This window comes from Sinocyclocheilus rhinocerous, unplaced genomic scaffold (genome assembly GCF_001515625.1).
Source record: "Sinocyclocheilus rhinocerous isolate Xijiao unplaced genomic scaffold, SAMN03320098_v1.1 scaffold1198, whole genome shotgun sequence".
In the NCBI taxonomy this organism is placed as follows: Eukaryota; Metazoa; Chordata; class Actinopteri; order Cypriniformes; family Cyprinidae; genus Sinocyclocheilus; species Sinocyclocheilus rhinocerous.
In genome coordinates, this window is record NW_015649585.1 from 991,862 (window position 1) to 1,003,783 (window position 11,922).

The window sequence follows — 11,922 nt, forward strand, 5'->3', positions numbered from 1 at the left end:
CACAAAGGTGGGGCATAGAGGAGAAATAATAATGTACAGTATGTGTAAAATAATGTGTTTTTTTTAACCTTAAACCGCTTAAACATTTCATTACACCAAATACACAAAATAATGTTCTTTTTAGCAACATCATATGACCCCTTTAAAATAGTTCACTGACTAGGGCCATAAATGCACTTCATTATGCACTTTGTTTCTCCAGAATATTGCTGGAGAGCAAGGGTACATTTATAAAAGGCAGGGACCTGATGATACACAATTCACAATTTTTATGTGTTTTATTGATGCTTCTAAAGCCTTTGATCGTGTAAATCATGAAAAATTATTTTTTAAGTTATACAATAGAGGAGTTCCCAAATTTTTAGTGAGAATTTTGGTTTTTTGGTATGCTCATCAATTAATGTATGTAAAATGGGGTAATTGTGTGTCTGCTCCATTCAGTGTATGTAATGGAGTCAGACAGGGAAGCATTTTGTCTCCCTTTTTATTTAATGTTTATATGGATGATTTATCAAAGCTGTTAAATGGTTGTAGAACATATGGTTGGTCATACTATTATAAACCATTTGATGTATGCAGATGATTTGGTGATTTTTTGTCCATATAGTGCTGGTCTTCAACAGTTACTGAGGATTTGTTCTCGATATGGTTCAGAGTTTGATATTAAATATAATGCCAAAAAGAGTAATATTATGATTGTTAGGAGTAGGGGGGACAGGAAACTGACATTTCCTGACTTCTCTCTGTCTGGGAGTGTCCTTAAGGTATGTAATGAGGTTAAATACTTAGGGCATTATATAACTGATGACCTGTCTGATGATAGGGATATTTACAGACAGTGTTGTACGCTGTATGCCCAGGCCAATATGTTGATTCGCAAATTTGGCATGTGCTCAGGATCTGTGAAGACTACACTTTTTAAAGCATACTGTACCCCTATGTATACTGGCCATTTGTGGCGGCATTACAGAAAGAGCAGCATGCAGAGACTTAATGTAGCTTATAATGATGGTATGCGATTGCTGCTTAAGGTGCCACGATGAAGCAGCGCAAACCAAATGTTTGTCAGTGCTGGTGTGCCAACCTGCGCTGCTGTGTTGCGTAATCTCATGTACAGATGTATGTGTAGGTTATCAGAATCTGTAAACGGTATATTTTTAACACTGACAAACTTGGCACTAAGTTCAGTCAGGCTTTTTTCAAATATGTGGAATCATTGGCGTTTTAGTACACATGTAAATATGTGATATTGTGGTTTTTGTCCTTGTGTGTCTTTGTTTGGACCGAGTGTGTCCTTAATAAAGTTTGATGATGATACTTAATTTTTTATTGATTTATTCAACATTTATAATGTTACAAAAGATTCTGTTTTAAATAAATCCTGCTCTTTTGAATGTTCTATTCATCAATAATCAATAATAATAAGAAATGTTTCTTGTGCAGCAAATCAGCATATTATAATGATTTCTGAAGGATCATGTGACACTGAAGACTGGAGTAATGATGCTGAAAATACAGCTTTGCATCACAGGAATATACACATTTTAAAATATATAAATTGTAATATTTCACCATATTTTTTATCAAATAAATGCTGTCTTGGTGAGAAAAAAAAAAGATAAAAAAACGACGTCTTTCAACAAACATTAAAACAATCTTACCAACCCCAAACTTTTAAATGGTAGCCTAAATGTGAATCGAAGCATACTGTCATGCATTAATGACATATATAAATGCTTTCAGAAGGTTAACACAAAAATCTATGCTTCACATGTACATATCTTACATACTTTAAGTGCAAGAATAAAATCATAAATTCACTATATACATCCATTTTTAGTCATTCAGTTTTTTTTATTTTATTTTATTATTATTATCACATACGGGCTGCTAAATTGTATGCACAGTTTTCAGTGATGGCAGTATTTGCATGACAAACTGTTAAGTATTATTTATTGTAGAATTTAGTCATACTTATGAACTTTTCAGTAATTTTACATGCTTTTGTCATTTCTGTTTTCCCTTATTTTACTTTTTTTTTTGTACAAAAAAGTAGGGGTACAATTTTGAGAAAAATATCTACAATATCCACCCCTAACACTCAGTGACACACAAGCAGATTGTTCAAAAAACGTACAAATTGATGTGAATTCACCAGCAACAGTTCGCCATGAGAGACCATATTTATTTATTTTTTACGAATAAAATCATGGCTATGAGGAAAAGATTGTTCAACAGGCTGTACTGACTTAAGGTCCTACATCATGTTTTTTTTTTTTTTTACAGGAACTAACGAACCTAATGTTTCCATATAGCTGCCTCAGACAGCTGAAGACCACATGGTCGGCCATTTAACATCTTCTCAGGTTTGTTTTGTAACACAAGAATGAGAAAACAGGGGTCGGTCACGCTTTACAGCTCTGAGAGAAGTGAAAACGAGACGGGTTTAACCTCTCCGTCCAGAGCACATCGTAAATAAACCACTGACACAAAGTCCTCTTGATCGTGAAGAACTCGACACTTAGTCCCGTACTCTAGAGTCCCTCTTTTAATAAAATCGATGGGTTTTTCACTTTAGCGAGCACCATTTGGAGGAAAAAAACACCAAACACTATTTAATTCTTAATTTCTCTTTATCTTTGACAACAGCAATATTGAAGGAACTGATGTTTTGCGTGCAAACTTGTTTAACAGTTTGTGTGAATATGGTACCTGTGCTTGACAAACACCAGCATTATACAGAAGTGACTGCTGCTCCAAAGAGAGACGTGAACAACAACCCCACATCAGAGGTTTTCTTCGAGAAAAAACAGCCATTGAGAATTTGCACTGAAATACATGGACCTACACATTCAATCAGGGCAGTGTACACCGCTTCAATCCCAAATGGCTTTTAGATGCAAGATTTGTCATTTGTCAATGGCATCCTGTCATAATACATCCTAATTAAGCCCCAAAACATTTTAATGCACAGTAATGGTACAATGAAAATAAAAAACAAACATAAAAATGCTGTCATCATTTACTCACCCTCAAATTTTTGGTCCCCATTCACATCCACAGTATGGGGGGGGTGGGAGAGAGAATACTTTTTGTGCGCAAAAGTAAAATAATAACGACTTGGACGTAAACAGCGTATGCTATTCTGTGTCAGCTGCGTCACACGGATACACCGTTTTCGTTCAGATCAAATCATAACACCGTAGGAAACAGATCCAGCGTGACGCAGCTGACACAGAACAGCATACGCTGTTTACGTCCAGCGGATATTCTCCAAAATGGCACCAGGGTGACGCGGAGGAGATGAAATGTTGAATAAAGTCGTTATTATTTTTCTTTTGCACACAAAAAGTATTCTCGTAGCTTCGTAAAATTACGATTGAACCCCTGATATCACATGGATTATTTTACCGATCTCCTTGCTACGTCTCTGGACTTGGGAACACTTCAGTTGCGTTGCTGTCTATGCAGGGTCAGACAGCTCTCAGATTCCATCAAAAATATCTTAATTTGTGTTCCGAAGATGAACGAAGGTCTTACAGGTCTGAAACGACATGAGGGTGAGTAACTAATGACACAATTTTCATTTTGGGGTGAACTAACCCTTTAAACTGCCCATTCAACTTGTGGACTATATTCTTAAAGTCATATTATTGTTACTCACACAAAGCTATTGTTTGGCTTCAGAATACTTAATACTTTGAATATAGTACACAAATCATATGTGCAATGAAAGTTTTTTTTAATGGTGCTTTTTACATCCCGATCCTAATTCAGTGTAACTGCATGCAAACGAGTGACTAATACATTCATCAGAATTTTTTAGTCAAACAGAAGTGGCCATATGGGTTTGGAAGAACATGACAATTTATTTTTGGGTGAACTTGTATATTGCGAGCTGGAATTCTGACACGCAAAGATGTGATTTTAACCCCCAAATATATTGCACTGATTCTCATCGTAGAGCTCTACAAGTTTAAATAACAACATTTACAGCTCCACCCCAGTGTGAAGTCATAGAAATGATAGATGATGACATTTGAAAAATAAAATAAAATCAATGCTCACAATCCCATATACACTCACAGACAAGCAATAAGCAGTACCAATGATAAAGGAGTAATTCTGACACTCTAACACTGTAATATTCACTATCGAAACCATCTACCTTTAACAAGAAAAAATAAAAATAAGAGCCATTTTCTCTTTCGCTCTCAACATTCCTCAATGGAGTGCTGTTCATGGAAATATAATTCATGGAAAGGTGTTTTAGGCAGAAAAAAAAGTGAACTTGAATCATTTTAGAAATCTGCCACATCGTTCTAATTGTGGCTGGTGTTTTTACATTTTAAAGGGATTTTGCTTTCTACCACGATATCAGCGCAGTCCAACTTCAGTGTCCAAAAAATCCCAAGAAAAAAGTTCCAAGACACGAGTTTCTATTGTATTGAACAGAGAGAGAGAGAGAGAGAGAGAGAGAAAAAGGTTTTGGTGGTAAAAACATTTAAAATGAATCTTTTAAAATGAATCTCACTCAGTTTTTCTTTGGCACAATCAAAACATTTAATAAATGTTCAATTATGCATACAGTCTTGAGTCGAGGCAACAGCCGGCAGAACCTTGTCTAGACTACGGACACATATATAAACCATACTCAAGTCACATGTCCTCTTTCACACTGAAAATCAAAAGGCAGCCTCAGCGTCCCTCAGACAATTAATAAATAAACAACCAAACATCACAGCTGATCAGAGGCAGCCATACAGTCCTTTCCATAGCTGCAGTCTTCACCGTCTTCACATTACACCAAAGCTTGACTGGCCTTGGCTGTACATGTCATGTAGAATCCCTTGCAAATTATTCTGTGGAAATGCAAAACTGGCCAGTGAGAGGCTGACATGATGACTGTAGGAGAAAGACTTGATAGGAGGCAAAACCATGACAAAGTGTTTAAAAAAAAAATCATTGGAGAGGTGTGTCTCCTCCAGTGATTGGCCAGTTGTTTGATTGACAGGGTCCAGCCCTATAGGGTAACAGGGAGGTCTGGTGAAGCCAGGCCCTCCTCCAGCCACTGGACGGAAGCAGGGGCACCGCGCAGGAGTGTGGAGCGGTTGTGTATGCGTCTCAGCCGGAGCAGGTAGAGGAGGATGGACAAAACCACCACCAGAAAACAGGCCAGGAACAGATAGTGGTTGTTCATGAAGGAGAAGCCGTGGTGCCAGTGAGAGTGAGAGCCCTTCAGACTCTCCTGCTGGATGTCCCTGACAAACCAAAACACGCCAGAAATGTATATTAAATATATACAAAATAAAAAAAAGTTAACATTTTGTTTTAACGTGATTTTTTTGTGTTAAAGGGATAGTTCACCCAAAAATGAAAATTTGATGTTTATCTGCTTACCCCCAGGGCATCCAAGATGTAGGTTATGGTTAGTAATATGACGTCTGTTAGGCTGTTACTGTAACTTCAAATAATCTTTATGGCTTTATAAAATAAAAGCCATTTTATAAAATTAAATGTGCTATAAAATCCAACTAAAAACAACTGTGTGCAATATTATTAAGCAGCAAAACCCCAAAATTACATGTCTGTGCGAGACACTGAGCTTGTATCAGCAAAATGCCACTTCTAGTGAATGACAGCTGGAAGATGATAATTTACAGGGCAAAGGTGTTAGAAATTATTAAATTTAAATGTTTAGAAAATTTATTGGCTATTATTTAAAAAAAAAATTCTTAAAGTTTAGTAGTTAAAGCTGCAAAAAATAATGGAAAGTAAAAAAATAAAACAAAATGACTATTTTTGGACTTTTGAATAAGACTTGTCAAATTCGTTTTTCATTACTGTTCAAGAAGGCAGCATTTATTTAATAAAAAAATACAGTGTGAATTATTGCACTTTGAAATAACCGTATTCTATGTCAATATATATTTAAATGTAATTTATTTCTGTGATGAAACGCTGATTTTTCAGCATCATTACTTCAGTCTTCAGTGTCATATGATCCTTCAGAAATGTGTGTGAATTTTTTTTTTTTTAAAGACCATTTAAAAGTTTGACCCCAAGTTTAGCAGCTAAAGTATTGGAAAAATATCGGGGGAAAAATATTAATAATAAAAAAAAATTTTTTTACAAAGAAAAGAAGACTCAAAACTATTTAGAAAAAAAGAAAAGAAGGCTCAAAAACCAAGTTGGTATGTATATGTATTTACCTTAGAGGTAGAAAACGTGTGCGGTACAAAATGGCTCCTAGTGTCCACTGCACTTCTTTGTCATACACCAGCAGGGCCGTTCTGAGATTCTCATACGCCGCTGGAAACGCAAAACCTGAGTGGAGCACCTCATACATCCACGCAGACTTAAAGCACTGATACCTGCAGGAGGAGAGGAGCAGCCCGTTTATTCATTTCTCCAAACTGATCAGAAACGGTTGATGTATTATTTTCTACCATACACTTTTGTACTGACGAGAAAATGAGTCAATGCTGCCTTAATAGAGGTTTTTGCATTTTAAACTTACTTCAGTCTATGTTGATCAGCATGTGAGGCGTAAAGTCCTCGATCAAACCGTTCTTTCAAAGTCTTCCACTGGGTGGCACAGTAACTCTGAAATTAAAAGGGTAAGGTCAGTAAAAACAAATGTGATAATGAGCGATTTATAAGCAATTTTTGTAGGCTGGTCATTTCTGACTGGGAACCCCACCTGTTGGGACAAAAATCCCCCCAAAAAGTTGTTATATCCTGCGTCAATTACTGGAACAAAACACTTGCTGTAACAAAAATCTTGTTTCTTTCTTCTAATTTTCTTTTATGCATCACAAAAAGAGAAATTTTGAAGAATGTTCACGCTGCTCTGTTCCATACGACAGAACTGACCTCTCTTTTTGGAGCTTGACTGCCACAGTGAGCTTTGATTCTATTAAAAAAGAGCAGCATGAACATATCGTAAAATGTCAGTGTACCTTAGCAGCGTTGGAATATTTGGTGGAGTTGTAGTCTCCTCCCATGCGCAGCACATCTTCAGTACAGTAGTAGAACTCAGAGAAGCCGTAGAACTGGCTGTTGGTGAAGTCGATGGGCGGCTGGTAGACTCCGTTCAGAGATGTGTTGGTGTCATTGGTGCGGTTGAGGAACGGCTGGAGCAGCAGACGGCAGCGGTCGAAGTCTCCAGTGCCTCTCAGGTGAACTCTCTGGTCCTGAGGACCCACCTCATCCTGGAGGTCAGCTGGCAGACAGGGGTCAAGGATGGGCGAGTCTGCGCTCTCTCCTTGATGCTGACCCAGCAGCCTAGAGACAGCAGTGATCGATGAGAACTTCCCAAGGAATGTTGGTCGACATCAAATATTCACAATAAAAAAAAAAAGTGTTAAAAGCACAATATGTAATTTTCGCCGTTAGAGGGCGCATATTCAAAATAAACAAAGAATCAAAGGCGTAGTTTGATGACGCTGCGACTGAGTGTGGAATCATGGGAGTTGTGGTCTTCATCCCCACAGCCGAAGCAATCCGACGGGACTCGGGCAGAAATCATGTTCATGGATGAGCTAATGATTTATTAACGTAGTAGAATGAAGCAGGGTGAGGCTGAAAGCCGTCGAAGTGAAACGAGGCTGCTGAACGAGCTCGAAAGAAGGGGAGCTTTTATTATGCCACAGTCGACCGCTTCCGCTCCTTCCTGTCGTGCGTATGTGGGGGGGAAAAAGCAGCGCTGTTTTATCATACTAGATACGTTTGAAAGTTCTGTTATAATGCTACGTGCGGTCGTCACCGGTCTATTAAAACGCACAACATATTAAAACATTTATGTTTATGTATTTTTAAAAAAATATTTAAATTATTTGTAATAGAGCAGACACTGTCTGTTTATCATCATTATTATGAATGCTGAAAACAGTTTTGCATATTTTTGTGGAAACTATAATGCATTTTATTCTTTGATTAAGAGAACAGCATTTATGTGAAACAGAATTTTTTTTGTAACATTATACATGTTTACTCAAACTTTTGATCAATTTAATGCGTCTTTGATGAATGAAAATATACATTTATGTATAAAAAGAAATCGTAAAACTCCAAACTTTTGAACAGTAGTGTACATTGTCTAGCTCATGTTCAACAATATTTTCAAAAAATATTTGATCTTACTTGTTTTGGATTTGTGTGGTGCTGATGAGGTTTTCCTCATATCTCTGGCGGGCTGCATTTCCACCAAAACCCAAAAATGTTGAGACATAAACACGGTACACGTGTTCTGTTCTGTGAGCGTCACAGCCCAGGTTAAACTCCGCCAGCAAATTCTTGGCTATCTCTTCCTGGTAGCACACAGCAAAACACAGACAGAAATATAAGACTGCTGTGGAGAACAGATGTTAACTGATGTGAACTGAACATTTGGAGCATCTTCTAAAAATGCAGATCAACAGATCTACTCTGAAGAGTGCTTGAATTGCATGTTTCTTTAAACACAGAGGCAGCAAAGCAAGTGAAGTGAGAAGCAGCATCATATTTGTACAATGACATTTAAAGGAATGTTGGGGTTCAGAACAAGTTGAGCTCTATCAAAGGCATGTGTAGCATGTTGTTGATTACCACAGAAAATTAGTGACTCATCCCTCAGTAAAAATGAACATTTAGAGCAATGCACTTACAATAGAAGGCTATGAGGCGAGACAATCTGAAGGCGAGACAACTGAGCTCAACATGTGTTGATCGAGAACATTCCTTTAATAGCTCACAAGCTTTAATACAGATACAGAAAAATACTAAAGAATATGATGAAAACACTGAACACTTCATTTGGATTGTGTTTGATTTCAGAGGCATCCTGTTATGTCAGATTAGAGGCCATCAGGATTTGGGCTGAGGAGTTTTCCTCTAAAACAATTGCACATACAGAATTAAGTCAGTTATTATATTCAGAAAAAAACAAACAAACAAACATTGCGTGCACACACACACACTAAATTCATGGATTGCTAATATTAGATTATGAAACTCTCCCTAAATTACAGAGATTCAATTAAATGATCAAATATTGTTTAAAGGGGCCATATAATGAATAAAAGTAGATAAACGGGATTATCTGGTTTACATATAGAAGCCTTAAAAGTACAGCAGGAAAAACAGCCTGTCTGATTAATTCTGAAGGTCAGAGAGGGAAGAAATGGTCTTATGAAAAAGAAAAAACAAACAAACAAACAACCCCATTTCATAAGAAAACAACTATTTTATGTTGTAGTGAATTGGAGGAGAATGCAGAAAAAAAAGATTTTTTTTTCCCAACACTAAAACATGAGATTTAAAGTTCACCAATAAACCTAACCCTTTGTGGAACGCAAGCAGATGAGACTGTACAATGAAGATTGTACGAATTAGTTTGAAGGAGCTCACACGATTTAAGTCTGAATGAGACTGTACGAATTAGTCTGAATGAGACTGTACGAATTAGTCCGAATGAGACTGTACGAATTAGTCCGAATTAGTCCGAATGAGACTGTACGAGACTGTCCGAATTAGTCTGAATGAGACTGTACGAATTAGTCTGAATGAGACTGTACAAATTAGTCCGAATTAGTCTGAATTAGACTGTACGAATTAGTTTGAATGAGACTGTACAAATTAGTCCGAATTAGTCTGAATTAGACTGTACGAATTAGTCCGAATTAGACTGTACGAATTAGTCCGAATTAGACTGTACGAAATTAGTCCGAATTAGTCTGAATGAGACTGTACAAATTAGTCCGAATTAGTTTGAATTAGTCTGAAATAGACTGTACGAATTAGTCTGAATTAGTCTGAATGAGACTGTACGAATTAGTCCGAATTAGTCTGAATGAGACTGTACGAATTAACCGTACGAATTAGTCCGAATGAGACCGTACGAATTAGTCCGAATGAGACTGTCAGAATTAGTCCGAATGAGACTGTACAAATTAGTCCGAATGAAACTGTACAAATTAGTCCTAATGAGACTGCACAAATTAGTCTGAATGAGACTGTACGAATTAGTCCGAATTAGTCTGAATGAGACTGTCAGAATTAGTCCGAATGAGACTGTCAGAATTAGTCCGAATGAGACTGTCAGAATTAGTCCGAATGAGACTGTCAGAATTAGTCCGAATGAGACTGTCAGAATTAGTCCGAATGAGACTGTCAGAATTAGTCCGAATGAGACTGTCAGAATTAGTCCGAATGAGACTGTCAGAATTAGTCCGAATGAGACTGTCAGAATTAGTCCGAATGAGACTGTCAGAATTAGTCCGAATGAGACTGTCAGAATTAGTCCGAATGAGACTGTCAGAATTAGTCCGAATGAGACTGTCAGAATTAGTCCGAATGAGACTGTCAGAATTAGTCCGAATGAGACTGTCAGAATTAGTCCGAATGAGACTGTCAGAATTAGTCCGAATGAGACTGTCAGAATTAGTCCGAATGAGACTGTCAGAATTAGTCCGAATGAGACTGTCAGAATTAGTCCGAATGAGACTGTCAGAATTAGTCCGAATGAGACTGTCAGAATTAGTCCGAATGAGACTGTCAGAATTAGTCCGAATGAGACTGTCAGAATTAGTCCGAATGAGACTGTCAGAATTAGTCCGAATGAGACTGTCAGAATTAGTCCGAATGAGACTGTCAGAATTAGTCCGAATGAGACTGTCAGAATTAGTCCGAATGAGACTGTCAGAATTAGTCCGAATGAGACTGTCAGAATTAGTCCGAATGAGACTGTCAGAATTAGTCCGAATGAGACTGTCAGAATTAGTCCGAATGAGACTGTCAGAATTAGTCCGAATGAGACTGTCAGAATTAGTCCGAATGAGACTGTCAGAATTAGTCCGAATGAGACTGTCAGAATTAGTCCGAATGAGACTGTCAGAATTAGTCCGAATGAGACTGTCAGAATTAGTCCGAATGAGACTGTCAGAATTAGTCCGAATGAGACTGTCAGAATTAGTCCGAATGAGACTGTCAGAATTAGTCCGAATGAGACTGTCAGAATTAGTCCGAATGAGACTGTCAGAATTAGTCCGAATGAGACTGTCAGAATTAGTCCGAATGAGACTGTCAGAATTAGTCCGAATGAGACTGTCAGAATTAGTCCGAATGAGACTGTCAGAATTAGTCCGAATGAGACTGTCAGAATTAGTCCGAATGAGACTGTCAGAATTAGTCCGAATGAGACTGTCAGAATTAGTCCGAATGAGACTGTCAGAATTAGTCCGAATGAGACTGTCAGAATTAGTCCGAATGAGACTGTCAGAATTAGTCCGAATGAGACTGTCAGAATTAGTCCGAATGAGACTGTCAGAATTAGTCCGAATGAGACTGTCAGAATTAGTCCGAATGAGACTGTCAGAATTAGTCCGAATGAGACTGTCAGAATTAGTCCGAATGAGACTGTCAGAATTAGTCCGAATGAGACTGTCAGAATTAGTCCGAATGAGACTGTCAGAATTAGTCCGAATGAGACTGTCAGAATTAGTCCGAATGAGACTGTCAGAATTAGTCCGAATGAGACTGTCAGAATTAGTCCGAATGAGACTGTCAGAATTAGTCCGAATGAGACCGTACGAATTAGTCCCAATGAGACTGTACGAATTAGTCCGAATTAGTCAGAATGAGACTGTACGAATTAGTCAGAAAGAGACTGTACGAATTAGTCAGAATGAGACCGTACGAATTAGTCCCAATGAGACTGTACGAATTAGTCCGAATTAGTCAGAATGAGACTGTACGAATTAGTCAGAAAGAGACTGTACGAATTAGTCAGAATGAGACCGTACGAATTAGTCCCAATGAGACTGTACGAATTAGTCCGAATTAGTCAGAATGAGACTGTACGAATTAGTCAGAAAGAGACTGTACGAATTAGTCCCAATGAGACTGTACGAATTAGTCCGAATTAGACTGTACGAATTAGTC

The 11,922-nt window shown here is 37.7% G+C and overlaps 1 protein-coding gene across 3 annotated transcripts in view; it reads right to left on the minus strand.

The window, feature by feature from the left end:
• Positions 1-3,565: 3,565 nt before the first annotated feature.
• The window catches only part of LOC107710847 (ectonucleoside triphosphate diphosphohydrolase 4-like), a 35,670-nt gene continuing 27,313 nt past the window's right edge, over positions 3,566-11,922 (minus strand). For all 3 annotated transcript variants that reach the window (XM_016515703.1, XM_016515701.1, XM_016515702.1), the window contains exons 9-13: positions 8,146-8,312; positions 6,963-7,287; positions 6,521-6,606; positions 6,213-6,374; positions 3,566-5,261 (exon numbers count right to left, since the gene is read on the minus strand). In XM_016515703.1, coding sequence (XP_016371189.1) covers positions 5,024-5,261; positions 6,213-6,374; positions 6,521-6,606; positions 6,963-7,287; positions 8,146-8,312 — 978 coding nt within the window. In that variant the 3' untranslated portion in view covers positions 3,566-5,023. The remainder of the gene's footprint in view (positions 5,262-6,212; positions 6,375-6,520; positions 6,607-6,962; positions 7,288-8,145; positions 8,313-11,922) is intronic.